The sequence below is a fragment of the Sminthopsis crassicaudata genome, chromosome 2 (assembly GCF_048593235.1).
Source record: "Sminthopsis crassicaudata isolate SCR6 chromosome 2, ASM4859323v1, whole genome shotgun sequence".
In the NCBI taxonomy this organism is placed as follows: Eukaryota; Metazoa; Chordata; class Mammalia; order Dasyuromorphia; family Dasyuridae; genus Sminthopsis; species Sminthopsis crassicaudata.
Genome location: NC_133618.1, coordinates 527483129 through 527510803, shown reverse-complemented (window position 1 = coordinate 527510803; position 27675 = coordinate 527483129). Strand labels below are relative to the sequence as shown.

General features: G+C 34.6%; 1 protein-coding gene across 1 annotated transcript; it reads left to right on the top strand.

The window, feature by feature from the left end:
• Positions 1-153: 153 nt before the first annotated feature.
• Positions 154-26778, top strand: PYGO1 (pygopus family PHD finger 1). Its single transcript, XM_074294574.1, has 3 exons — positions 154-653; positions 24401-24486; positions 25581-26778. The coding sequence occupies exons 1-3, from the start codon at positions 605-607 to the stop codon at positions 26703-26705; spliced, it is 1260 nt and encodes a 419-aa protein (XP_074150675.1). The 5' UTR covers positions 154-604; the 3' UTR covers positions 26706-26778.
• Positions 26779-27675: the final 897 nt, after the last annotated feature.

Genomic DNA, 27675 nt, shown 5'->3' with positions numbered 1-27675 from the left:
CCCATCCCCGTGCGGGGCTGAGGAGCTAGGGCAGGGGAAGCGGTGGGGCTGGGCCACGTCCCTCGCCCGGCCCGGGAGCGGGCAGCTTTTGTGTCTGGATGCAGCCCTGGAGCGGGGTGCAGGCTCTCCTCAGAGGGCGCTGTGTGAGTGAGTGAGCGTGTGTCTGAGTGTGAGCGTGTGTGCGTGTGTGTGCTAGAGTCGACCCCGGGCCCGGACCTCCCGCCTCCCGCTGTCAGCGACTCCTGCGGCTCCAGGCGCGGAGGTGGCGGCAGAGGCAGCGGGCTCGGCCCCCGCACATGCCGCCGGCCCCAGACGGGGGCTGCCCCCAGGCCGCGGTCCTCATCGCGATCCCTCACCGCCGACCCCCCGCTGGCCAGGCCGCCCTTAGGCCCGGTCCTTCTGCCAAACTTTGCAAAGTCGGGCCCGCGTCCCCCGCGCCCTTGGTCGTTCCCGGGTTTGGCGGCGGCGATAGAACCGAGAGTAGCAGCTGTCCCAGCGGCGGCGGCGAGAGAAGGAGGAGGAGGCGGCGGCGGCGGCGGCGGCAGCAGCATCAAAGAAACGCGATTCCCGCTGCCTGGGGGGGAGTCATGCTTTGCAGTCTGTAATGTCAGCAGAACAGGAGAAGGATCCCATTGCGCTGAAGAGAGTTCGAGGTAACTAGCCGGGGGAGGTGGGTGAAGGGGAGAGTGAGTGAACGGTGGGCAAGAAGAGATGGGTGTGTGGGTGGGGGTTAAGGGCAAGGGCGGGGGCGGGGAGGTATTCTAGGGGCGCAGTCCGGGGCCTAACTCTCCAGAGCCCGCCTGGCCCCAGCGCGATCCGAGCTTTGCCTTGACCGAGTCCCTCCCAGTTCCTGCTTGCCACCCCACGGATGCCCGGGGCGCGACGTGCTCCCTGCCGGGATTTTGTGTGGGGAGCAAGCTGTTGAAGTCGCCTCCAGCATCTCCATCTCGTCCTCCCCCTCCGTAGTCCTCTGTCTCCCGCGGTGCTGCCAGCTCTCGGTCTTCACCAGAGTTACCTGCCCAGGAAGGACCGTGTGGGAGAGACCAGGAGTGATTTTTCCAAAAGTTAGTTTGCCTGCCCGAGACACTTTGGGAAGGAGGTGTGCAGGGCCTTCCCCATTAACAATAACAAGCCAGAAACTTCGTTTCCTTAACGGTTAAGAATTTATATCCTAAATAAGCTGAAGTGCACAGCGCTTTGCAAACCATAAAGCGCTTTGCTAGTGCTGATTATAAATTTAATAGGCAATTACCGAATAGCGTTCACAGTACGACTCAATCCCGTTTTATGAATTAATTTTTTCTTTATTTTTACTTGTAAACAATGAAAGATCTTTTAGATGTGCATTTTTTCCTTCTGTTGCCTCATTGTTTCCGAAAATCAAGGTGTGCTCTACTAAAATGGATCAAGAAAGATTAGCTCTCACATAGGGATTAGGAGAAGTCTACTTAGATCTTTTTCTCATTTTTAGACACAACAAATCAAGTTAGCAAGAAAATATTTATTAAGCTCCTACTTTGCATCGGGTACTGTATCCTTTCATATATACTCCGAGGACATAAAGAAATGCGAAAACCAGTCCCTACTTTCAAGGGGCTTACAATCTAATGGGGAAGACACTATGCAGGCTACTATGTATAAACAAGATTTATTCAGGATAGTTGAGAGATAACCTAAGAGGCAAAGTAATTAGGTTAAGGAGTATCTAGAAACAATTTGTGCAGAAGGTAGAACTTTTAGTTTAGACTTAAAGGTTTTATTACATAAAATTCAAAAAAAAACTTTCTTGGAAACAATATTTATCTAAACAAATTAAGAAAAAATTTTTTTTTTCAAATTAATGAGTAATAAATAATTTCTCTATAGACAAAAGTAACGTAGAAGTAAGTCAAGTCTTTACATCCGTCTATCTTCTGTTGTTAAGGCAGCACAGAAAAAAAGGCACTGGGAAGCATCTACTTAGAGAATTGATTATTTATTTAAGATGCTATTTTAAAAGTAAAACCTGATATACAGAACAAGTCATAGGAGATCCTAAAAGAAGTCAAGGAGCTAGTCTGTGTCAAACTCAAATGCAGATAAATCCCTTTGGCATTTTGCCCATTAAAACCACAAATTAAAATTGTCTATGTTCTATTGCATTTTAATTTAATTTGTTAAACATTTTCCAATTACGTTTTTTATCAGATTTAGACTATAGGTGGCTGGATGGGTGAGAGTTTGACACCTCTGATCTAGGCCAATCAACTTATTTTACAGAGAAGGAAATTGAGGCCCAGAGAGAGCTCACCCAAGCTGATTCAATGCTCTTTCAAAAGTCATCTAAGAAATTTAATTGTTGTTCAGTTATTCATTGGTGAAGATTTGCCATCTTGTCTTCTTTATGCTTGTGTTTATGACTTGTCAAGAACCCTTAAGGAATAGATTTTCTTAGGTACATTTATTCCCTTGATATTTTGCGACATTTGTTATTATAAATTGGTCTCTGGGGATGGAAACAAGTATCAGTTTTATGTTTTTGACCTCAGTCATTGAAGTTAAGTCTCTAAGTATTAATCTAGGTAAAAATAAGTATATTTTAGCTTTGCTTAAAGGATATGGCTTTATGTACATTTTATTTAAGCTGATGATACTTTCAAACCTGTTTACTCTGTCTTTAGTTGGCAATGCCTTACAATACATTCATGTGGCTTAAGGGTACACTTTGCATAATGAGTATAAAAGAAAAGGAATTTTTCTAAAGTCCCTGTACAAAGTTGTGATAAATAATTTTGTAATAACTGGTTTACTAATTTGAGAGTTATTAAAGGCACCAACATATTTATGGGGCATCTTTGTAAAAATTTCTGCAGAACTTTGCTGTTTCAAAATTTACCATTCTAAAGATACCAGTACATTACCCCCAAGTTTTTTCACTTGCAACCCCTTCTCACCCAAGAAATTTTTACATGACCCAGGTACATAGGTTTATCAAATAAGTTTGCAAATCAAACATTTATTGATAATAAATATAATTTCATGGTCCCCACATTCAATTATGTGGTTCCACATGAGGTCATGATCCCACAGTTTAAGAAGCTTTGCATTAGACTGTTATCTAGTGATGCATTCATTCTAGAGTTTCCAAAAATAGGAAAATCTCTTAAAACTAAGTATATACTACATTGATAATAAAGAGGCAAAGGATAAATGAAATTCCATACACATATGACTTTTGCTTCCAAAATGGGAAGGTTTGGGATTAATTAGTAATTTATCAGAATGAATTAAGGAGAACAGAGCTTAGAAACTTTTTCAACTAGTCTTGGTATCTTTACTCAAGTATCCCAATTTTATTGATATCCCTGAATATTCAAGGTCTAGTCTAGTTAAATATTCAGAGGCTCTTCACTGTTTGATGAATTTTTTGGCAGTTGTATCTAAGTATTGCCAGCACCCTAGGACAAATTGAAGAATGTCAGTGTCTGAACCCTCTTCAGGTCTCTATGCCTTCTTTTTGTCCTGTTTTCCCATACATTTAGATCTGCTTGCAGTTTGAGGATTCTAAATTCCTTCAGAGATTAATTTATACTAAACTGTGAATGGGATTTAATTATATTAAGAAGACTTAGCATTTTAAAAGAGAAAGTTGTTTACCTAATTGAATCTCTAATTGGTAGTATGGATGTAGAAGCTATATTTGATAAAAGTCCTTGTTGCCTGCTCTGAAGTCCTCAAACTACTCCACGTAGTCTCTCAGAAAGTAACTACAATAATACTTCTATTAACTAAAGATGTCTTCCAATGAAGTTTTTTTTTCCCCCCCCAGGGAGAATGGAAACCCTCTACTGCAACAGAATATCAAACTAATTTGTCTTGTGATAATTTTTTTTAAACTTTAAATAAAAATGTTTAAAAATTGTTTTTAAATTTTAAGTTCCAAATTCTATTTGTCCCTTCTTCCCTCCTTGACAGGGTAAACAGATATAAATTATACATGTATAACTATATAAAACATTTTCATATTAGTAATTTTTATAAGAATATTCAAATAAAAGGAGAAAAATAAAAGAAAAATTTTAAAATAGCATGCTTCCATCTGTATTCGATTAATATCAGCTTTTTCTCTGGAGGTGAATAGTCCTCTGGAATTTTCTTGGATGATTGTATTGCTGAGAATAGCTGAGTTATTCACAGTTCTTCATTCAACAATATTGCTGCTGTTGTGAACAATGTTCTCCTGATTCTATTCTCTTCACTATGCATCTTTTAATAATCTTAAAGAGCTATCAGGGTATATTTAGAGGTTTAGTAACTTGCCTTAGGTCACAGTGAGATCCATGATTTAGACTCTGTTCTTATGACTCAAAATCCAGCACTCTTCATTGCCCTTTTCATCATAGCATCCTTTCAATTCCATACAAAGAAATTGAGACTTAAAGAAATAAAACAACTTGTCAAAAATCACACAAATTAAGCTAGATAGTAGCAATAGAGTTGGGTCTCTTGACTCTTGGTTTAATCCTTTTTTTCCTCTGACTTTAGTATCTTCAAATACTTAAGTATCTCAAATAGAAATAGCTGAGTCCAAAGAATCTAAATAAATGTTGATAAAGGATTAGGTCTCCTCCTCCAGCAGGGTCAAAGAATGTTGTATTTAGGTTGGGGTCTGTTAAAAGCATTGTAATAGTGGCTGCTAGGACTGGTAGGGATAGGAGAAGTAGGACTGCTGTAATTATTAATATTTGTTTATATTTAAGTATTTGTTGTGGTAGATACTAGAAATAAAAAAGAATTTTTTAAATGACTTAGCTACTCTCCTCAAAAAGCTTATAAATACGACTGGGGAATAAAGTGTATACATAGGCAAATATAATATGGGGTAGAAACAGTCTGGGTAAAGGAGATCTCCAGGCCAATTGTTCCAGGAAAATTTTTAAAAAGAGAATATTTTTAGTTGGGTGAATCAGGGAAGTTTTATGTAGGAAATCGAATCTGACTTGAGCTTTAAATGAAGATTCAGCAAGTACTTATTAGGCACCTACTGCTTGCTGAGCACTTTGCTAGAGTCTGAGGATACATAAATAAAATGTCCTCAAGAAGCTCAGTTACAGGAATATAACAAGAATCCAGATAAATAAATAAAGATACAAAGTAAATTTGTGGGAAAGAAGGACTAATCATTGGGGAGGTGATAGAAGAGGTATCATATAGGATACCTTAGTTGGCAATTAAGCTGAGCTTTGAAGGAATATAAGAATTCTAAAGAGGAAAAGTGAGGAGGGAATGCTTTCCAAGGACAGAGGAAAATTTATTTAAATATACATAAAGACATGTCATTCAGGAAACTAGTAGTTCAATTGGTCTGAAACATAAATACATGAAGGGAAATATTATGATATAAATCTGGCAAAATGATTTGTAGCAAGATCATGGAAGGTCATATTAAGGAGTTTATATTTTGGCCCAACTGCCCTTGGGAGCCACTGAAGAGTTTTTCAGTTTGAGAGTGTCATGATCAAACCATTCAGTGCTTTAGCAGGAAGATTATTTTGGTATAGAAAAATGAATTGGGGAGACCAGAAATTAGAGGGAAAGAAATTAGTGAGGAAGTTAATACAATAATTGGAGAGACCCTGAAAAAGAATAGTGACTGAAATGTGAGTAATGAGGAAGGTCAGATCTAAGAGATTTCATAGGGGAATAATGAGTGGGACTGGATAACCAAGATCACTGACTGAATGTGAGGAGGAAAGGATATAGGAGACACAAGAGAGTTAGAATGGGCACTAAAGTTAGAAAGTTTATAGGAGAGCAAGGGAAGGGGGAGGGGGAGAGATTGAGATGCTGCTCTAAACATATCTTAAGGATGTTTGGAAGAGTGAATTTGAGGGGGAAGATGAATTCATATTAAATTGGAGGTGCCAGCAGAACGTCTAAGTAGAGATGTCCAGTAGACAAGAGATATGGAATAGACTTAAGCAGAGAGATTACACAAGATTATAAATCATCTGTATATACATGAGAATATAGTGAGAAAAGAGGAAATGGTCTAGGATAGAATTTTACAAGGCATGTATGTCAGGTATAGGAAGAAGATGGCAATCTGGCTAAGAAAGTAAGAATAGGTGGGAAGTAAAACAGGGAAAGTAGTTTTGTAAAAGCTAAAGAGATGGTCAGCATTGTGTCAAAAGTAGAAAGTAGAAAGTATCTAGTAGGCTGACAACTGAGAAAAGGTCATTGGATTGAGTATGTAAGAAATCATTAGCAATTTCAGTAGAGTGGATGAGGTTGGACATCAGATAGTAGGTGGTTAGGAAGCAGAGGAAGAAATATTTGAAAAATATTATTTCTCGGAGTTTTTAGTAGCCAAAAAGAAAAAAAGAGGGGAGAAGAAGGAGAGAAAGAGACAGGTGGGGAGGGAGGAGAGAAAGAGAGGAGGAAGAAGGGAGGAGAGAGAGAGATGTAATAACATAGTTTGAGAGGATGACAATTTCAAGGGGAGGATTTATGGGGAGGAATTGTTTTTTAAAGAATGGTGGCTCTAAAAATGTTTTAAGAAAAAGAAAAAACTCATAGACCAATAAAATCTGATGATCAAATAAAGAAAGGATTGATGAAGTTAGGCTTTTGAAATATCATAAATCATGGATATAAAAATCATCTAATCAAAATTCATCATTGTAACTGATGAAACTAAGGCCCAGTGAGATTAAATGTTTTAACCAAAATCACACATGTAGCAAGTGGCAGAGTTCCCAGGGTTTTTAAACTTAGATCATTTTATGCTAAAGCCAGTGAGTCCTTTTGATTCTATACCATACTACCACCAAGACAGTAGGGCATGGAATCAAGGAATTAACCTTGACAAGGAAGAGACATGCTTTTTGAGATTAATTAAAAATATTTTATGATTTAAAACATACCTAAATTCTTATTAAAATACTATTGAATGTCAGATAACTAAATATGTATTTGGGAGTATGACAGAAGAATGAGTATATCTATCTAAGAACAGAGAAAACTCTGGAAGCAAATAGTTCTCTATGGACTTGTGCTATAGATAGGGAAGATTTCAGGTCCTAGAAGTCAGTGATAAAGAAATTTCATTATAAAGAAATTGAACATAAGGATACCTCAGCACTTTCTTGGAAGTAGGCCTTTTTATTTCCCCCTCCCTCTCCCTTCACTTCCCATGTTCTTCTACCTTTGGTTAATCTAAGGAAACAAGGAGGGAAAGAATATAAGAACTATGATTTGGGGGGCTTCCCTGCTTTCCCAAAAAAAAGGTTTGACACTTGCCTGAAATTCCCTTAGTTAGAAATAAATCCTTTAAGTTCACATTTAGAAATTAAAAATCTAAAATGTTCTTTGAAGTAGTCCATTAATAAATTCATTCACATTAAAAGATATTTAATTCAAAACAATGGGTGTAAATGACTGATATTTGAATCTTTTTTATTTTCCTAGTGGATAGGAACAAGAGAGAACTGAGTAGGTAATAATATATTGGAATAGTTATCACCTTTAGGAGGAAAGGGATGAGGCAGTTAGAGATGTTGGAGGTTTTTTTGATAAAACAAACTTAGCCATGATTTATTATAGTCTTAGAGAGTTTCCTAGAGCACTGAGAAATAAATTATCTTCCTAAGGAAGCTTAGTTGACATGTGTCAGGAGCTTGTCTTTCTGTTTCTAAGACTGATCCTCTATCCAGTATACCAGATTGCCTCTTAGCATAAACTTTCCTCCCCATAGTTACAGAAGATAAACAACTCAAATTTAACAATTCTGATGAGCAACTCTATGTACATTCAGTTATGTGAGAGGATAAATAGAAGCTGAGTCTGGAAGTATTTTTGTGACTAACTGAAGCTCTGTTTTTATATGATTTATGAAGATTTAAATTTTTTTCTCAACTTCTTAGTTATAAAGGAAGTTCATTCCTAGGGGATTTGTTAATTGAAGTATTTGTTATACATTGCACATGTGCACCATCCCCATGTCCTTTCTTCACCTTTTTAAGTGAAGTAGTTCTGAATCCCGTGGGACTCAGTAAAGATAAAGAATTATTATTTGGAGAAAGAGGTGAATTGGCATTTGGAAGCATAAATATTCAAAATCTGAAATCAAGAGCTGGGAGTGCTTCTTCCTTTTTAAAAAAAATATTCATCCAGTGTATATAGTAAGCTAAGTATTGAAGACAGTGTCTTTTACTTATATTTTAAAAAAGAAAAGCAGCTTTTAATTGTAAAGGCATTTCACTAGCTATTTGTCATATATTCAATTTAGTTTAATTCATTTCCATATTTTTTAAGAACTTATATGCAGAGCATATTGCTGTTCACAGAGTTGCTGCTTTCATTGTGTTTATAATCTATTAGGTAGATAGGACTTTGAAAAAAAAACAAAAAACGTTACTGTGTAGTATATAAGACAGTAAAAAATGGTGAAATGGGAAGTTTCTAGAGAGTAAATTCATACCAGTTAGGAAGATCAAGGAAAGCTCCCTGGAGAAGCTGGCATTTAAGCTGGGCTTTGAAAGATGGATAGAAATTAAAAGGCAATAGGAGCAGCTAGGTGGTACAGTGGATAGAGTACCAGCCCTGAAGTCAAGAGGACCTGAATTCAAATTTGACCTCAGACACTTAACTCTTCCTAGCTGTGTGACCCTGGGCAATCACTTAACCCCAATTGCCTCAGCAAAAAATAAAAATTAAAAATTAAAAAAAATGGAAAAATAGGAAATGATGAAGGACAATCCAGATAGGAAACTATATGCACAAAGGAACATTGGCTAGAAAGTATAGGATTTATATTGGGGCTGTGAATAATCCATTTTGACTGACATAGAATGCATAAAAGGTATTAGTGTGAAATAAAATGAGTAGAGGGCCATGAATGCTAGGTAGTGTAGTTCATATATTAATTCACAAAACAAGCCCATGATAAAGTTTACTATTTTTAAGCTTGTATTTTGTGTGAGGACACAAAAAGCAAGTGGTTTGGTTCATACTTAAGTGAATCATTGGAAGATAGATTAGGAACTATATTTCTTTACTATTAATCCTAATCCTATGATCAGCTATTGTTAAAAAAAAAAACAACAGTATTTATTTAGTGCTATGTGGTACTGTATCAGTTATAAAATGTTTATAGTATACTATGTAGGTATTATGTATGAGATTAAAACATATAGAACTGAATATCAAAGTTGCAAGAGTACTCAGAAATCATCTAGTCCAGTCTTCTACTTGGATCTCTTCTGTTACATAATAAACAGATGATCACTCAATTTTGCTTAAAAAAATCTCAAATGAGAAATAAATCAATATTTTTTCTGTTTATAAAACCTCTTATACCTATGTAATATATAAAAATACTTTAATGGACCTATGATATATTGCATATACAATATGTATGCATTTATAAATTCTATATTAAATTATTACATATTAGCTATATTATTAAATATTGATGTGACATTATATACAATGTATTATATGCATGTTATATTATATTATATTGTAACCTGTTCATACTATCTTGTTTGTGTCCTTCCATCTTCTAACATTTATCTAGTATCAAGTACAGTGCTATCCAGTCTTTGGGCATTGAATAAATATTGGTTTTTAATTTGGCTGGCATAGCATTCAATTTCTACTTTGATGCAATATTATGAATGTGGCCCTGAATACTATAAAATAAATAGAGTGTAATTATGTTCTGTTAGATCCTGCAAAGGTAAAAATATTTTCAAGTATGGACCAGGCTTTGTGTCTGCCTTTCCTGAAGTAGCTTCACTAATTGCAACAAAGCTTATCACCTAAAGATTGACTAGACTTGATAAAATTTTTTGGCCTTGGCAATTCATGAAATACATAAAAATGCATGCAGTTCTCTTCTACTTGAGCAGTAACAATAGGGGAATGGTGAGTAGAAGAGGATCTTAGGAATACCAAAGTTATAAGGCTCTTTAGTAAAACTGATCAAATTATTGGTACTTTGTGTACTATCACACTACTGAAGAAATATGTCAATATCTCACTATAGAATGAAAATATAAGATTTAAAGAGTTTGCAACTAAGAAAAAAGACAGCTCTCAGCCAAATGAAAGAATAACTTACCAGAAGAGGCAAATAAAAGAATTTGTGGGAATGATTTCTTGTTGCAGCCAAAGATAACAGGATATACTTCATGGTACATATAGTTTTAGAGCTAGTATGGTACAGTAAACAGAATATTTGAGTTTACATTCAGCCATTAACCCTTGCTACTACCCTTGTGAGTATGGGCAAGTCCCTCAATTTTCTCATTTGTAAAACAAGGGTAACATTACTTTATAAGTACCTATTTCTGAGGATTATTGTAAAGATCAAGTATTACAAGGTATGTAAAGACTTTGTAAACCTTAAAGTCTTATATAAATGTTAGCTATTTTCTTTCTTGGAAGTTTCATAATGAAAGTAAGTAAGTTTATTCACCAACATCTGCTCTGGAGGGTAAGGAAGTAGCAAGATCCTCCAAATTAAGTTTGATTATATGTGACTTTGTAAATGTGATACTTATGATTTTAGTATAAATAGGCACATAAGGAACCAATAGTGAAAACTAAGTTGGAAAATATTCAGATTCAAGGAAGGAAAGAGGCTAAAGACTTCTAATCTACTCAGAAATTTTTTTAAAGTAGAAAGTCCAAAAGGGGTGAAAGTGGCAAATCAAATAATAACAAGGGGTTCTAATACAGGAGATAAATAAAGTTTTGGCACTGCAGGTAGATCCTGGGAAAAATAGTACAATTGTGCATACTTTTGTGCCAGAAAGTGATGGTCTCTAGTCCCTATTTCCTTAGCCTCCAATGACCATTTACCCTATTCCCTTCCCTTCTCCTAGTCTATTTTTTAATAAGGGAGAATACTGCAAACTGCAGGAACATCAGTTCTAGAGCACTGTAGGAAGGCAGTCTGTTACTGAAGAAAGAAAACTTCTCTCTCTCTCTTTCCTCTCCTCACCCCATCTCCCATTTCCTTCGTAGGGCAAAGCCCTAGCCTCTCATCTATGATAAGAAGTATCAAACAATAGAATAAGAAATGTAAATGACTTGCTTTGGCTATTATTACCACATTTTCAGCTATCTGTTGTGAACATTGTTCCAGGAAGGGATTTGGGGCTTCAAATAACACCACTGCCTACCCAACAACTTTTGGAATTTTTGAATCAAGGCTTAGATCTCACTTAAAAGCATCTCACTTAAAACAAGGTAGGATTTTCTAGTTTCTTGTGAGCAGTCCTCAATGCAGAAAGGGATTTTTAAGAAAAACTTGTAGATATGTGGGTTTCAGGGACATTTTCAATCCAATACAAGTATATAAATCTATCATAAATGACTTCTGTAAATTGAAAATATAATTCTTAGCAAAAACCTAAAGTTTTAGATATACAAACAGTCAAGGACCCATGATGGAATGATTAAAAATCAGTAGTTTTCTTTGACTTCTCTTAAAGTAATTTGGTTGAAGACATAAATTATCAGTTTAAAAAAAAAACAACAGGCAAAGAAAAGGGAAGATTTAGGGGCAACTAGGTGGTACAATAGATAGAGCACCAGCCCTTAAATCAAGACAACCTGACTTCAAATCTGGTCTCAGACATTTAACACTGACTAACTGTGTGATCCTGAGCAAGTCATTTAACCCCAATTGTCTCAGCAAAAAAAAAAGGGAAGATTTGTGGCTGAATCTGACCAAGTGTCAGAAAGAAAGAAGGATAGAGAAGGGGAGACCTGCTGTTGAATCACTATTCTACTCATGAAGAAACTATTAGCTGGAGAACAGAAGAGTAGCCCATAGTGGCTGAGATGTCTTCAATAAGAAAAGAACCAGAGAAAGAGGTAGGGCTGTAGGCACAACATTAGATTCAAGGGAAATATGATTTCTTTTCTGTTGACAGAAAACTGCATTCTTAAGTTCATGACATGACCTATTGCTGTATCTTTTCTAAGACTGATTGCTTTTGCTAAAGCTAAACTTGTCTGTTCCATGATTATGATAGCTCTTTTCCACATAGCTGAAAGATCCAGGTGGAGGAACCATCTGGTACCTTATTTTATAGATGGAGAAATGAAGACAAGAAATTGAGGGACTCTCCCAAGGTCATATGAGGAGCAGAACCAAATTTGAGCAACATATTTATTACTGATATATTAAGCATTCTAGCACAGAATAGAGCGGTGATAATGGAAATTTCAAGATACACTGTGCATAGCCATCTGTCTCATGTGCTGTTCAGAGCAAAGGTCAAAGTCATCGTTAATGCTTTAGTTGAACTGTTAGTTACATAAGACTTACCTGCCTTTACATGCCATGCAATCCACTGGTATTTCCATAGATCCTTCACTGAGGCCCCATGCATGAAAGGCCTTTGTCACACTTAAAAAAATGTCTTGGTGAATTTTGGTTTTCCATTTGTTCAAAATGAACATGAAATTAGAAGAAAAAATAAAAATGAGAAGATTATTTGCAATTAAAGAGAATTTAACATGCTTTATTTCAAAAGGCTTTTGTTTCCTATCTGAAAATGGGAAAATAAAGATACTATGTTTGTTGTTGTTTCTTAGAAAAGTTTAATACAAAATAGACAAAAAAGTCTAGAAACCACCTTAGCTTCTCTTTGCCAAACAGATCAAAGGGCAATGCCCATTTAGAATATAAGGTTATTTGTAAAACATCACTAAGGAAGATGATAAAAGATTAAGAAAACTATTTATAAAAGACCAAAAATCAGTTAAGGAAACAGCAAACCTTTAGAGAGCAAGCTTGAATGTGAGATCTAATAAATCAGATGTTCCCCCAAGGCAATTATGGATGAAAACACTAGAACTACAAATAGATGTGAAATGCAAAAAATCTGTAGGCACTTTTAATAGATACTTGTTGACTTGATTTTTTATAATAATAGGTTCTCATCTGGTAAAACCACTACATTTAAAGGCAGTCTCCCTTTACTCATTGTACAATGGACAATAGCAATTTAAAGGTTGATTAGGGAATAATGATTGAACCTCACAGATACATACTATATTAGAGATATCTTAGTTTTGAAAACATTTGAGAATCAATTCTCAATATATAACAAATAAGGAAGATTCCAAAAGGATAGAAAAGTCATAAATGATGCTTTGTTGTCCCTCCCCCAAGCATCAGAAAACATTAGAAACACCCAACTAATGTGCTTGCTTTCTCATCTTTAAAAAAGCGAGCTCATAAAGAGAACTTCCTTGATGAAAACCTGAAAAGCACAGAGGTAGAATTTTTATAGGACTTTTTCTAAAGTAGAGCACATTTTTAGAGTCACCCACTTCAGAGTTGTAGCAAATATAAGAACCCCACTGCTTGTTGATTCTAAGAAAGAATATGACATACTCAGACAGGAATTTCCTCTCATACATATAAATTATATAAGGTTCCTTGACAAGCATAAATGACATTTTTTTCAGTGATCTGCCACTGAATTAATAATATCATATGAACTGGTGTGTGTGTGTGTGTGTGTGTGTGTGTGTGTGTGTGTGTGTGTGTTACAGGCTCTGGAATTATTCTTTCAATTTCCAACAGCAATGGCAGACATAGTCTCTATAGCTACTGTACTTCCCCTCAGGATTCTAATTGGTTGTGGTTGTCCAATGTTATAGCTCATTGGTTTTCAATGAGTTTTCAAAGAGTTATCATGGGACCTCTGAGAGTTCACAAGGTTAAAACAATTTTTACAATATAATACTAAAAGTCATCTTTTTTTCCAACTACCTCTTGTGTGTAGCTAAATTTGTTTCATATGTTTAAAACAAAACATTATAACAAATCAAATATAGAATGCATATATGACAATCCAATCTTCTATAAAAATAGACATTAAAGAGATTTGCCAAAATGTTTAAAATAGTGCCATTCTTCTCACTGGTTTTTTTTTTTCCTTTGGAAAATATGTTTTCACAAAATATATTTTTTATGTTAGCATTTAATATATTTATTATAATTAAGTGAATTGATATTTTAAAATTTCATTTTAATTTCATGTGAATATCAGCAGATAAAACCCATATAAATAAGAGCTATTTAGAATCTTTCATAATTTTAAAGATTATAAAGGTGTTCTTCTACAGCTACTGTTGTAGCTCATAAGTCTTTACCTTTTTCCTCTTTGTCTCATCCCCTCTCCCATCCCCATTATTGATCTGGGGAACATGGGCCTAGAGAGAAATATGTCATTGAACATGTAGCAAAAAGGTTTCTCTTATTGGCAGTCCTTTTCTCTCCTTAGTCCTTAGGCATGTGATAGTTTTTTTTTTTTTTTTTTGGCTCCTTATAAAGCCTTGAATCTGTCTTTCCTCGTTTTACTCCATCTGTCTATTCTGATTTTGCTTCCTTATGTAGACAGTACTGCCAAGCCACTACTGTCCTGGGTTCTGATGAAAAAGTCTAAATATTGTGACTCTTCATAATGCATAAGTCCTCCTTTGATCAAGATATTTGGGAGAAGAAATTGAAGTGAAAAAATGTTCTCTTTCCTTCTACTAGGAGATATTTTTCTCATAGTTCTGAGGTTGCTTCCATTAAGCAAATAGACTCTTGAATCCTCAGTTTCAACTAGTTTTCTGGTTTTATACAAGCCCCCAAAGGCATGGCCAAGTTCTTCAACCAATCTTAACATACTTTCTGTTGCTCCTCGTTGAAATGCCTGGATTGAATTGGACATGTCCAAGTCTTGTTAACACATAGTTTACACCTCTAATTGATTCAGTTGAGATGTTCTTTTACTTGATAAAGGTAGTGGAGTATATTAGCTTGCCAATTACCTCAAATGGAATAGGAGTAATTTGTTTGACTCAGTCACTTCCACATATATACATGAACTGACAAACCTATAAAAAATGTTCATATGAATATCTAAGTTTTCCAAATGCTCATTAACAAGTGATATTGTATTTATTGGTACAATTAACACAGTCTCTTTAATAAAATCTACAGTATTGTGAGAGATTGTTTCATCCATAGTAGAAAAAAAAGTTGATAGAAAATATATCAATGAGATTATGACATGAAACTACATAATTGATCCTTCAACATAAGCTTCTTGTCCAGTTATTACAGATTGGCTTAATTCTGAATTGAATCATAGAAATAATTGGTGCTGGATAACCTTTAGGACTGCATTGTGCTTTGCATGATCTTAAACCTATTTGGTATCACAAAAACATGATTCGTTTTCTAAAATTTCTAATGGTATTTTCTTTTTCCAATTACATATAAAGACTATTTTTTAACATTGATTTTTTTAATAAAATTTTGAACTCCAAATTTTCTCTGTCCCTTCTCTCCTTTCCTCCCAAAATGGTAAGCAATTTGATATAGGTTATATATGTGTAATCATGTAAAACATCTCCACATTAGTTATGTTGTGAGAAAAGAAATAGAACAGAAGAGGGGGAAAAAAAAAACATGGGAAAATGAAAATAATATGCTTTCATTTGCATTCAGATTCCATCAGTTCTTTCTCTGGATGTGGATAGAATTTTCCTTCAAGTTTTTTGAAATTGTCAAACAAGACAGCATACAATGTTGCTGTTACTGTGTACAATGTGTATAATGTTCTGGTTCTGCTCACTTTACTTTGTATCAGTTTGTGTTTTTCTGAAATCAGCCTGCCATCTTTTCTTATAGCGTAATAGTATTCCATTACAATTATATGTAACTTGTTCAGTCGTTCCCCATTTGAGAGGCATCCTTTCAATTTTCTTTTCTTTTCTTTTTAAAATTTTTCTGAGGATGGGGTTAAGTGACTTGCCCAGGGTCACACAGCTAGGAAGTGTTAAGTGTCTGAGATCAGATTTGAACTCGGGTCCTCATGAATTCAGGGCTGGTGCTCTATCCACTGTGCCACCTAGTTGCCCCTCCTCTCAATTTTCAATTCCTTAGCACCACAAAAAGAATTTATGTAAATATTTTTGTAGATTTAGGTCCTTTTCTCTTTTTTTAATGATTTCTTTGGGATAAAGACCTGGCAGTAATATTGCTGAATCAAAGAGTATGCAGTTTGATTTCCCTTTGGACATAGTTCCAAATAACTTCCTAGGATGGTTAGATCAGTTCATAATTCCACCAGTAGTACGTTATTTTCCCACATTCCCTCCAACATTTATCATTCTCCTTTTCTGTCATATTAACCAATCTTATAGGTAAGCAGTAATACCTCAGAGTTGTTTAAATTTTTATTTCGCTAATCAGTTGTGATTTGGAGCATTTTTTTTCTATAGTTAGCTTTGATTTCTTCATCTGAAAATGATGTTCATCGTCTTTGACCATTTATTAATTGGGGAATTACTTATATTCTTATAAATTTGATTCAGTTCTATATATATTTGAGAAATGAGGTTTTTATCTGAGATACATGCTGGAAAAATTGTTTTCCAGTTTTCCACTTTTCTCCATCTCTTGAATTGGAATTCACTTAAAAACCAGTATTTTCTTGATTTTTTTTATTTTTTTCTAGACCTCTTGATTTTGTCCATATGGGTAACTCTAGGCATGGAAGTGCCCTTCAATGATAAAGATAGATTATCTTGGTTGCCCAAGATATTATGGGAGGCAGGAATTGAAGACAGGCTGTTCTGACTTTAAAGCTGCTCTTTATTTACTGTGACATTATGCCTCTAGTGATGCTATAAAGAGAAAGGCTCTTAATACATTGAAAAAAATTTTCTATGGAGGATTTATAGGAAAGTTTAGACAAGAATAATGCAGAATAAAAAGACATAGTAGGGTTATGATTTACATTGATGAAAGAAGTATCCACACTGATAAATGGTAGATATTTCAAAGCACCAAAGTATGTATTATAGCTGCTGAGTTTCACCCAAATGAGCTTGACAATATGTTAATGCATAATATATACAATAAGATATCACAAAGTTGAAATAATTGAGGTAGCAGGCTAGTCTGACTTGTTTTCCCAATAGAAAGTAATTTCCTCCCATACAGAGACTATTTTGGTTTTGTCTTCTTGAGTATCTAGCTCAATTACTTTAATGTAGCAGTTATTCAATAAATATTTGTCTGAGTTGAATTAGCAGAAATTATAAAATATAGGATATTTTAAAAATGTAATTTTAGTAGTGCTAAAAGTACTTTAGCATCTAGGAATTCATTGCTGTCCCAAAAAACTAAGGACAAGTTCAGGAAATCCTTGATCTTGAAAGTTTGGTTTGATAAGACTATTGGTTTTAGGTTGTATTTTCATTTCTTCATGTAAGTCCAGACATTATATCCAACTCTTAATTTTCTTCCAGTTCTTTGTTTGAGGTGGTTACCCAGAAGGAGACCCATGATACTGCTCTTAACTCTTCTGTGCATTGCACTGTAGCTAGTGAGGTTCCCCCCCACCAATGTATTTCCCATCAACAAATCAGTCACAAATAGTCTTAACAAAAACATTTAATGAAAATGCAAGGCAAATTTTTACATAACTTTTTATTTACATATTTACATTTTACACTAATATTTAATATTCACATAACATTCTACCCATATACCCCAGCTATATTCTCTCACTAATGTATACAGCATGAATAGGGAGAATGGGCACAAAACTGGAGTCCTAGGATAGTTAAAGGACCCATATAGGGAACTCATGTGTTTCTGGGCAACTTGCAACTCTGGAACTAAATTTTATTGCCCTTTTTATCTTAAGAACTGTCCATACATGGCTCTCTTCAACAATGAGATGATTCAAACCAGTTCCAACTGTTCAGTGATGAAGAGAGCCATCTATACCCAGAGAGGAGACTGTGGGAACTAAGTGTGGTTCACAGCATAGCATTTTCACTTTTGTTATTTGTTTGTATTTCATTTTGCTTCTCTTTTTTCTTGTGTAGCATGTTAATTGCATAAATATGCATATATTAGATTTAGCATATACTTCTACCATGTTTAACATAAATTGGACTACTTGCCATATAGGGGAGGGTGTGGCAAAGGTGTGGGGGGGAATTGAAACACAAGGTTTTGCAAGGGCTAATGTTGACTTGTCCTCGTGGACATATGTGTATATGTTTTGAAAAATAAAAAGCTTTAATTTAAAAAAGAACTGTCCATAAAAGTTCTTTGATGAATATATAGCTTCAGTGTTCAACAGATTTTTACACTGCTAAGCTAAACTGATCCCTTAAGTACTTCATTAATGCCTCACTGGGCAGGACATCATAGCTGGACCATTGATCCATTGAGCTAGTTTTCTGCTGCTTCTAAGCTATTTTCAGCTTTGGGTTTAACTAATCAAGACTTAACAGTCTTTCAGCTGAAGTAGTGTTTTTCTCTTTTAGGAAAAGACTTTGATCTTTATCGTAAAGTTGACATGAGCATCTCAAATTCTCTACCTTTGCAGGATTCTTCTCCACCTCACAGTAACAGGTGGTGATACAGAAAAATATCTTCTAGCTTAGAGAGAGCTTATTTTCTAAAATCCTTATCTTCAGCAGCAAGTTTTAATAGATAATATAAATTGTATAGTTTTTCAGTAGCAAATTGAAGTGGAGAGTACTCCAACTTCTCATTGGTTAACTAGTCTCCTAACAATAAATGACAATGCAGACAGTTATAATCTCCCTTTGAAAGATTTAAAACCTGTTCTTTTGCCTCTTTCTCTTTTGTTAATCTTTCTTGGTTCAGTAGAGAGGTCCTTTCTACAATTGACCCCACTTTGGTTAATGATTAGATGGTCAGTAATCAAATTCTTATGTTCTATTTATAATCAAATAAGTAACATTTGTCCCATAATCATAGAACAGTCCTGATGTCCACATTTCTTCAGTTATTAACCCAGCATTTTTCTTCATATACAAATCACTGAAGTAGACTGTGTTCTTTCACTCTAATGTGCTACTGCTTATCATATACAAATAGCAACTACTATCTCAGAACTCGGAGTCAGACTTAGCTCAATGCCTACTTCTTTTTGAACTCTAAAAAGAACTGTACCCCAGATGAATAATGTATAAAGGCAGACAACACAACAGCTGCTTTTCCTCAGAAACAGACTTATGACCCAGACAGGTGAACTGTTAGGAATCTCCTTCTTCCACAGGAAACATAAACATTATCTTAGTAATAAATTATTTGGAAGTCTTAACTTAAAATTAAATATGGCATTTCACAGGTCTTATATTAGTAAGGTATGAATTAATGTGGTTCTAATATTTAGGTATATTTATCCTCTTCAAGTCAGTAGATGACTGACTTATTTTACAAGCTAGATTTTTGCTTACAGTATTGTACTTATATAGCCTAATAGTACAGTGTCACCTTTAATAAAATAAGCAAAGGACAGGGGAAGGAAGGGATTTCCAGTAAGTAGTGAAAGTTGAAGAATGAAATTTTAGTCAACGTAGTTATTGTGTCTTTGTGTTAGGTTTGGTCAGTTTAATTATAATAGGATTATATGTAGAAATTATCTACATGCTTGCTAGAAAAGCATCAGCTACGGGACAGCTAGGTGGTACAATAGATAGAGCACCAGCCTTGAAGTCAGGAGGATCTGAGTTCAAATCTTGTCTCAGACACTTAACACATCCTAACTGTGTGACTCTGGGCAAGTCACTTTACCTTAATTTCCTTAGCAGAAAAAGAAAACCCTCAGCTACATAGTTTTCTCCACTGTTTTCTCCTATTCATAAATATATTCTACTTTAAGGGAGTCTCTTAAAGAGGTAAGAGGAATGTAGGAAATAAGCAGGAATTACATTATAAACAAATGGAAGTAGCAACCAGTGTCCTAGAAATCCATTTTCTCTTCTAAATTTCTTAACTCCTGGCTATTGCTATAGAATGATAGGAAAGTATTAAGCCCCTACTACAATGTCTTACTAGATACTTAATAGATATTTAAATTAAATTGAATTGACTTCAATTCTAGAATCAAGTGCAACTTGTATTTATGGAAGATGTTAAGGAATAAGAGTCATTTCAACATATACTCTAGTTTTAAAAGCAGTTGCTTAATGGTACCTTTTTCACCCTTGCATTCTGACATGAAGGTGGGAGAAATTAAAACTAGACAGCTACATATATCTCATTTCCAGAAACTTGAAGAAATGCCTGAAGGATTCTGCTGTGCCTAAACTATAATGACCAGAAAACCCTCAGTCATCTCTCATTGATTTCATTGTGGAGGAGAAGCCCAGTGTTCATTTGATCGTTCCATTGTTGACAGTTGGGAAAATTACATAATAAGCACATAATATTTGCTAAATTGAGGACTTAGAATAGAGAATTTTCTATGGGAGGAGTAGTAGATTAAAAATTTCATTTTTTTGTATAAATAGCTTTTTATTTTCAAAATACATGCAAAAATAGTTTTCAACATTCATCCTTTCAAAACCTGGCGTTCCAAATTTTTCTCCCTCCCTTTCCCCACCCCCTCTCCTAGCCAGCAAGTAATCCAATATGTGTTAAACATGTACAATTTTTCTATACATATTTCTACATTTATCATGCTGAACAGGAACAATCAGATCAAAAAGGAAAAATAAGAAAAAAAAACACAAAAACCAAAATCAGGTAAACAAAAACAAAAACAAAAGGTGAAAAAATTATGTTGTGATCCACATTCAGTCCCCATAGTTGTCTATCTAGATGCAGATGGCTCTCTCCATCACAAATCTATTGGAATTGTGTGGAATCACCGCATTGTTGAAAAGAGCCACATCCATCAGAATTGATCATCACATAATCTTGTTGCTATGTACAATGTTCTTTTAATTCTACTCATTTCACTTAACATCAGTTCATGTAAGTCTCTCCAGGCCTTTCTGAAATCATCCTGCTGATCATTTCTTAATAGAATTATATCCCATAACATTACTACACCATAACTTACTCAGCCATTTCCCAACTGATAGGCATCCATTCAGTTTCTAGTTTCTTGCCACTACAAAAAAGGCTGCTATAAACGTTTTTGCACATGTGGGTCCTTTTCCTTTTTTCGTGATCTCTGGGATACAGGCCCAAGAAACACTGCAGGATCAAAGGGTATGCACAGTTTGATAGAGCTTTGGGCAGAATTCCAAATTGCTCTCCAGAATGGTTGGATCTGTTCACAATTCTACCAACAATGTATTAGTGTCCCAGTTTTCCCATATCCCCTCCAACATTTATCATTACCTTTTCCTGTCATCTTAGTCAATTTGAGAGGTTGTATCTCAGAATTGTCTTAATTTGCATTTCTCTGATCAATAGTGATTTAGAACATTTTTTTCATATAACTAAAAAATGGTTTTAATTTATTTATCTGAAAATTGTCTGCTCATATCCTTTGACTATTTTATCAATTGGAAAAAGGATTGTTTTCTTATAAATTTTAATCAATTCTCTATATATTTTAGAAATAAGGCCTTTATCAGAACCCTTGGATGTAAATTTTTTCTCAGTTTTCTGTTTCCCTTTTAGTCTTGTTTGTATTGGTTTTGTTTGTTCAAAACATTTTAAATTTAATATAATAAAATTATTTATTTTGCATTTCATACTGTATTTAATTCTTATGATTTTGTACCTAAATGGATTTAAGGCAGTTTTGTTCACAGCTTACATGACAGTTACATGTTTACTAAAAGGATACTAAATGTCAGAGTTTTAATATGCCTAATTATAGTAATTAAGTGCAGTTAGTTTGCTAGACAGTGACCATTAAGGGAGCATATTATCCTCTCCTTTTTGTTCCTTACAATTAACAAGAATTTTCTTTGTGGAAAAAAAATTTTTTTCATGTGATCACAAATTTAGAGCTAGAATTGATTTGAGGTGATCTACTCTAAATCTTCTTCCCTTATTTTACAGATAAGGAAACTGAGGTCAAAGAAGTAAAATGACTTACCCAAGAATATACAGTTTATAAGTGGCAAAGGCAAGATGAAACCCAAAGTCCTCTAACTTGAAATACAGCCCTTTTCCCATTGTATTATCTCCCTGTCCAAAGCATTTATTTGAGTCTTCCCTATGAGATAAATAGTATATTACTAACATTACCATTTTACATAACGAAACAAATAAAATTCCTTATGCATGCTTGGGTTTTTTACCTTTGTTGGTCATCTGGTAGATTCTCATCTGATTCTGCAGTCAGCAGTAATGAATACAAAAGTGTAGATAAGGATAAAATATTTTTATGTGTTTGTATTGGAATATATTTAACATAGTTTTAAGGATGTACTGTATAGCTAAATATAGAGGTTAAGAGAGAAAGACTTACACATTAATATTTGTACTTTTAAGAATGCTATGTCTGATAAAAATTAATGATGTTATAAAATTAAATATACACATACATATATTTTATAAAGTTAACTGTTATTACTACTACTAGCCTCTCTGCTATGATATGGGAGCCATCTGCCAGTGGCTGCTGGAGGTCTAACTCAGACCCTATAGAATGGATCTCTTCATGTGAGATGATGATGATGATGATACAAGAAGACCGAGAGGAAGTGTGTTCTCTGCCCTCTCTCCTCTTCCCTCTTGCTTCCAATTTATTTCATTCCCAATCCATAAGGGATATCTGTGAAGGCTGCTTTGCAATTCCTATAAGTTTATGATTTACAGCTGTGGAGGCTCTCAGAGAATTGATCTTCCTCTTCACCTAGGCATGGTCCTTAACACCTCTCCATAGAGAATATTTTCATATAGCTTTCCCTTTCTTTTGTCTTATGATTTTTATTTATTTATTTGTTTGTTTGTTTATTTATTTATTTATTTTGCTGAGGCAATTGGGATTAGGTGACTTGTCCAGGGTCACATGGCTAGGAAGTGTTAAGTGTCTAAGGATGGACTCAGGTCCTCCTGACTTCAGGGCTGGTGCCCTATCCACTGCACCACTTAACTGCCCCTCTGATTTCTTTTATAGTGTTTACATGTCTAGATTGATACAACTTAGTCCTCCAATAGCATGTCAATTAGTGTCATTTCTAGCATCTTCTATCTTCTTTTCTGCCACTCTCTCACTCTCACTGGAAAAGTAGAAATACAAGAGTGGGGCATTTTTTATTTTATTTTGTGAGTTGCCATGGTGACATAGGTCAAGAACCAATGATTAGTCTACTGATGCTGAACTTCTCTGCACTTAGCACAATGCCCAGAATGTAGTAGACACTTAATTAGGCTTTTCAGTAGATTAACTGATTGATTAACTAGATTACTTCTCAGAAACTAGACATAATTTACTGCTAGGGTTTTATCTGAAGTTTTTCCATCATAATAGAACTATACTTCTATTGCTCTGAAATGAGAATATGCATGGGAAAAAAATTCATCTTTATTTTCACTGATTTCTAGCTGAAATTTAATATTCCCTTTCATTGTTATTCTGAGAAAGGATGCACCAGACAGATGTCTATGACACAAAAAAAGATTAATAACTGCATAGTGATTAATTTAGTCTCCTAGATATTGTAATGAGCTACCTTTGTGAAACAGAATTTGTTGTAGCTATGTTTCTCCATCCCTCTGCCTATTCGTCATATATATGGGGCAAACCTAACATCCTGATGGAACTCTTTAGTCATAGATATGAACATTCACTGACTTGTCAGTAAGTCAACCAATTATTTGTTAAATATTTATGTGCTAACTGCTGCTTAGTACCACTGTACTAACTGCTGGGTATACATATTCAAATACAAACAAAGATGGTTCATGCCTACAAGGAACTTATAACCTAAGACAACACATTAAAAGGGATGTGAAATGTGGGAGTAATGTTACTGTCTAGTAACACTAGGGAGGTCCAAAGAATGGAGCCATTACTGATTTGAGCTCTTGTCCAAAATAATGAAAGAGGAAGTCCAGATAATGAAGGATGCCTAGTTTGGGACCTTCCCCAAATGGAAGTTCTAGGGAAAATTCCCCATTAGGAGAAGGGATTTTGGGGGATAGGAAGAGAAAGTAGCAAAGTCGTGATAGTAAAGTCTAGAAAATGAGGTGCAGAATATGTGAACTGAAGCATAAGATTTACTTTGAATCAGAAGTTTCATTTTTTGTGATTATGTTTTTTTTGGGGGAATAATATCTGGAGCAGTCAGACCAGATAAAGCTACAACTTTGGGTTAATATTCAAATTCATTTTGGTAGTAATTTTATGGTGGGGAAACTAGAATAAGTCCTTTAAAAAAACTACTTGAAAGCATAGAAATTGTAATTAGTATTTTTCATGTTATGTGATCAAATTTGAGAATATTCTGATGTAAAGCTACTAGCTTTTATTCTAAAGATAACAAAAGGTAAGTGCTATCTCCTGTGATAATATCTTCCTAGAATAAAAACATATGACTGGCATAATTATACTTACTTATAAATGAAAAATATATCTGAATCAAAACTTTGTAGGTGGTGACAGTGGACTGGATGGGTTAGGAGGACCAGGTGTACAACTTGGAAGCCCAGATAAGAAAAAGCGGAAAACAAATACCCAGGTAAATTACCATTAATTTTTTTTTTACTCTCATTGTCCCTTTTTGGTTTGAACTGGCTTGATCCAATTTTCAGCTAGAAAGGAAATTGGACATGGTTAAATATTACCCCAGTTTTCAGATCCTATTACAATTCTTTCTTGACTAAATTTTTTTACTTTCCATAAAATTATTTTTGTGTCCTAGAGACATAAATTTAGGCAAGTAGAAGTAAAGACTTGGAAATCATTGAAAAATCTTATGTCATATTTTATTAAATTTCTGCTATTTTCAAATATGACAATGCCTAACATGATCTTAATAATATGTATAGTTCAGCTAAAATAAAACTTTGAAATATTTATGGGGAAACTAATTTTTAAAAAGCATTATAACAATTGGGTATTATGGAAATAACTATACATACACAAAGTACTAGAGTAGGCATCCTTTGCTTCTATAATATATGGTTGAAGATATATAGTTGAGGACTTAGGTCATTTTATTCCCTATAGATTGAAGCATTCTTTTTAAAATGGAAAACTAGTGATAAATACATTGTGAATAGAGATATTTTTTCTACTGAAATCATATTATAAAATTTGCAGTGTGACTGAATCAGTAAATTTGTTTTTCTACTTTATAGTCCTGAAATGCCTTGTTTTAACAACTCCTTTCTGAAATGTAGCTAAGAAAATATTTCAGATCTACTTTTAATTCTGTTATTTTATGGTTATTCAGAGGTTAATAAATTTTTGTAATTAGAATATTTTGTGTTTTAATTATCCTTATTTCCCCAAATTTGGAAGAAGTAGCAGTAAAGGTAAATTATGTGATCTCTCATTAAAATAACATGTACTTCTATAGTATTACATGAAGATTAATTAAATTTGGTATCTTTTCTTTTTGGATTTTTTAAAAGAAAAATGAATATGAAATACAAATAAAAGATTATGAAATGCAAAAAATTAAAGTTTAAAAAAGTAAGGGATTACATTTCCTGTAGCACAAGCCCAAAAATATTGACTAGAAAGGATGTCATTTTGTGCTGTGACAAAAGGATAATTTATCTTTGAGTCTTTTGTTCATAATACATTTTTTTTTCATTCTCATTTCAGGGGCCTTCATTTCCTCCACTGTCTGAATATGCCCCACCACCAAATCCGAATGCTGACCATCTAGTAGCAGCTAATCCATTTGATGACAATTATAATACTATTTCCTACAAGCCTCTACCTTCATCAAATCCTTATCTTAGCCCTGGTTATCCTGGATTTGGAGGCTACGGCTCATTCAGAATGCCACCTCATGTACCTCCAAGAATGTCATCCCCATACTGTGGTCCTTATTCACTTAGGAACCAGCCACACCCATTTCCTCAAAATCCTTTAGGCATTGGTTTTAATCGACCTCATGCTTTTAACTTTGGGCCACATGATAATTCAGGTTTTGGAAATCCAGCATATAATAGTCCAATAAATCAGAATGTTAATATGTCTAATCAACATTTTAGACAAAATCCTGCTGAAAACTTCAATCAGATTCCTCCACAGAATGCCAGCCAAGTATCCAATCCAGACTTGGCTTCTAATTTTGTCCCTGGAAATAATCCAAATTTTACTTCCCAATTAGAATCAAATCATTCATTTATCCCTCCACCAAACACTTTTGGTCAAACAAAAGCACCCCCACAAAAACAAGACTTTAGTCAAGGAGCAACTAAAAGCACTAATCAGAATTCTTCTGCCCATCCTCCTCATCTCAATATGGATGAAACTGTAAACCAGGGCAATATTGACTTGAAAAATGTTAGTCGAAACAATACAGTAAATCAAGAAAGCAACCGCTCCAACAGCACTGATAATGCAAACAGCAGCCATGCAAATGGAACTCAGAATAAGCCCCGTCAACCCAGAGTTACAGCTGATGGGTGTAACTCTGAAAAGAGCAACAAAACTTCTCTCCACCCTAGTCGACATGGCCATTCATCATCAGACCCAGTATATCCTTGTGGCATTTGTACAAATGAAGTGAATGATGATCAAGATGCCATCCTATGTGAGGCCTCATGCCAGAAGTGGTTCCACCGGATTTGTACAGGGATGACTGAAACTGCTTATGGCCTCCTGACTGCAGAAGCTTCAGCAGTATGGGGTTGTGATACTTGCATGGCTGACAAAGACGTACAGTTAATGCGCACGAGAGAAACTTTTGGACCACCTGCAGTGGGCTCTGATGGGTAATCAGTTTTTTAGAGTAGTTATTTTTCATCACTATTACATAGGATTTTAACATTTTACATTACAAAAATAAAAACAAAACCAATTATTTATCCTTTAGTTTTAAAAATATTTAGCTTCATTATTATTGTAAATTTTGTACAGAAATAAAAGCCTCTTTAATCTTCAAAACAATCTACTAAAATTTAGATTGGTTACATATAGATTGTAACTATTTAAAAAAAACCAAACCCAGAATTAGTGAATCCAAATGTATTTTTTAATGAAATAAACTGTACCAAAGTACTGAACTTTGAATATACCATATAAAACAGAATTTAGTATCCCCCCTTTTGTTAGGGTCCATTTAGCTTGTTTTAAGAATATTTTGTGTGTAAGTAAAACACAAATGGGAAACACTAAGGTATTATAAATTTTTAAGTAAACAATACCAGATTTTTCCAGCTATCTCAATTTTATTTACCTTAACATTTGAAATAATCCTTGTCAGTGCATTATCTATGTATGTTGCAGTTAGGAAGATGCTGTACACATATAGTAGGAACTTAATTCTGGTCTGTTTTTTCTGTTTGACTTTAGTTAGAGGTAAGTACTGAAAGTTCTCAAAAACTGTGGTAAATAAAACATGCATATTTTTAGGAAGTTTAAAAATACCCAAATCTGGGTAGATAGCATTTTGTGAAAATTAGCACTTAATAATGCAGGTTAAACTATAGTCAGTCCTTTTTTCTTTTCCTGCCACTTGGTAGTCAGTAATGTGTAAAATTCCTAATTTGTCTACATTGTGTTTTTGTTGGAAATATGTAATTGCTGTAAACTTTTAAGCAATCAAGTTAGCCAATTACATTTTTTTTTTTTTTTGTGAAGATTTTAAAAAATGATTCATTGCATGTGATATTTCTACTCTTAGAATGAAATTTTTTTTGGCTTTTGTGTGAAGATTTTAAAAATTGATGATTCATTGCATGTGATA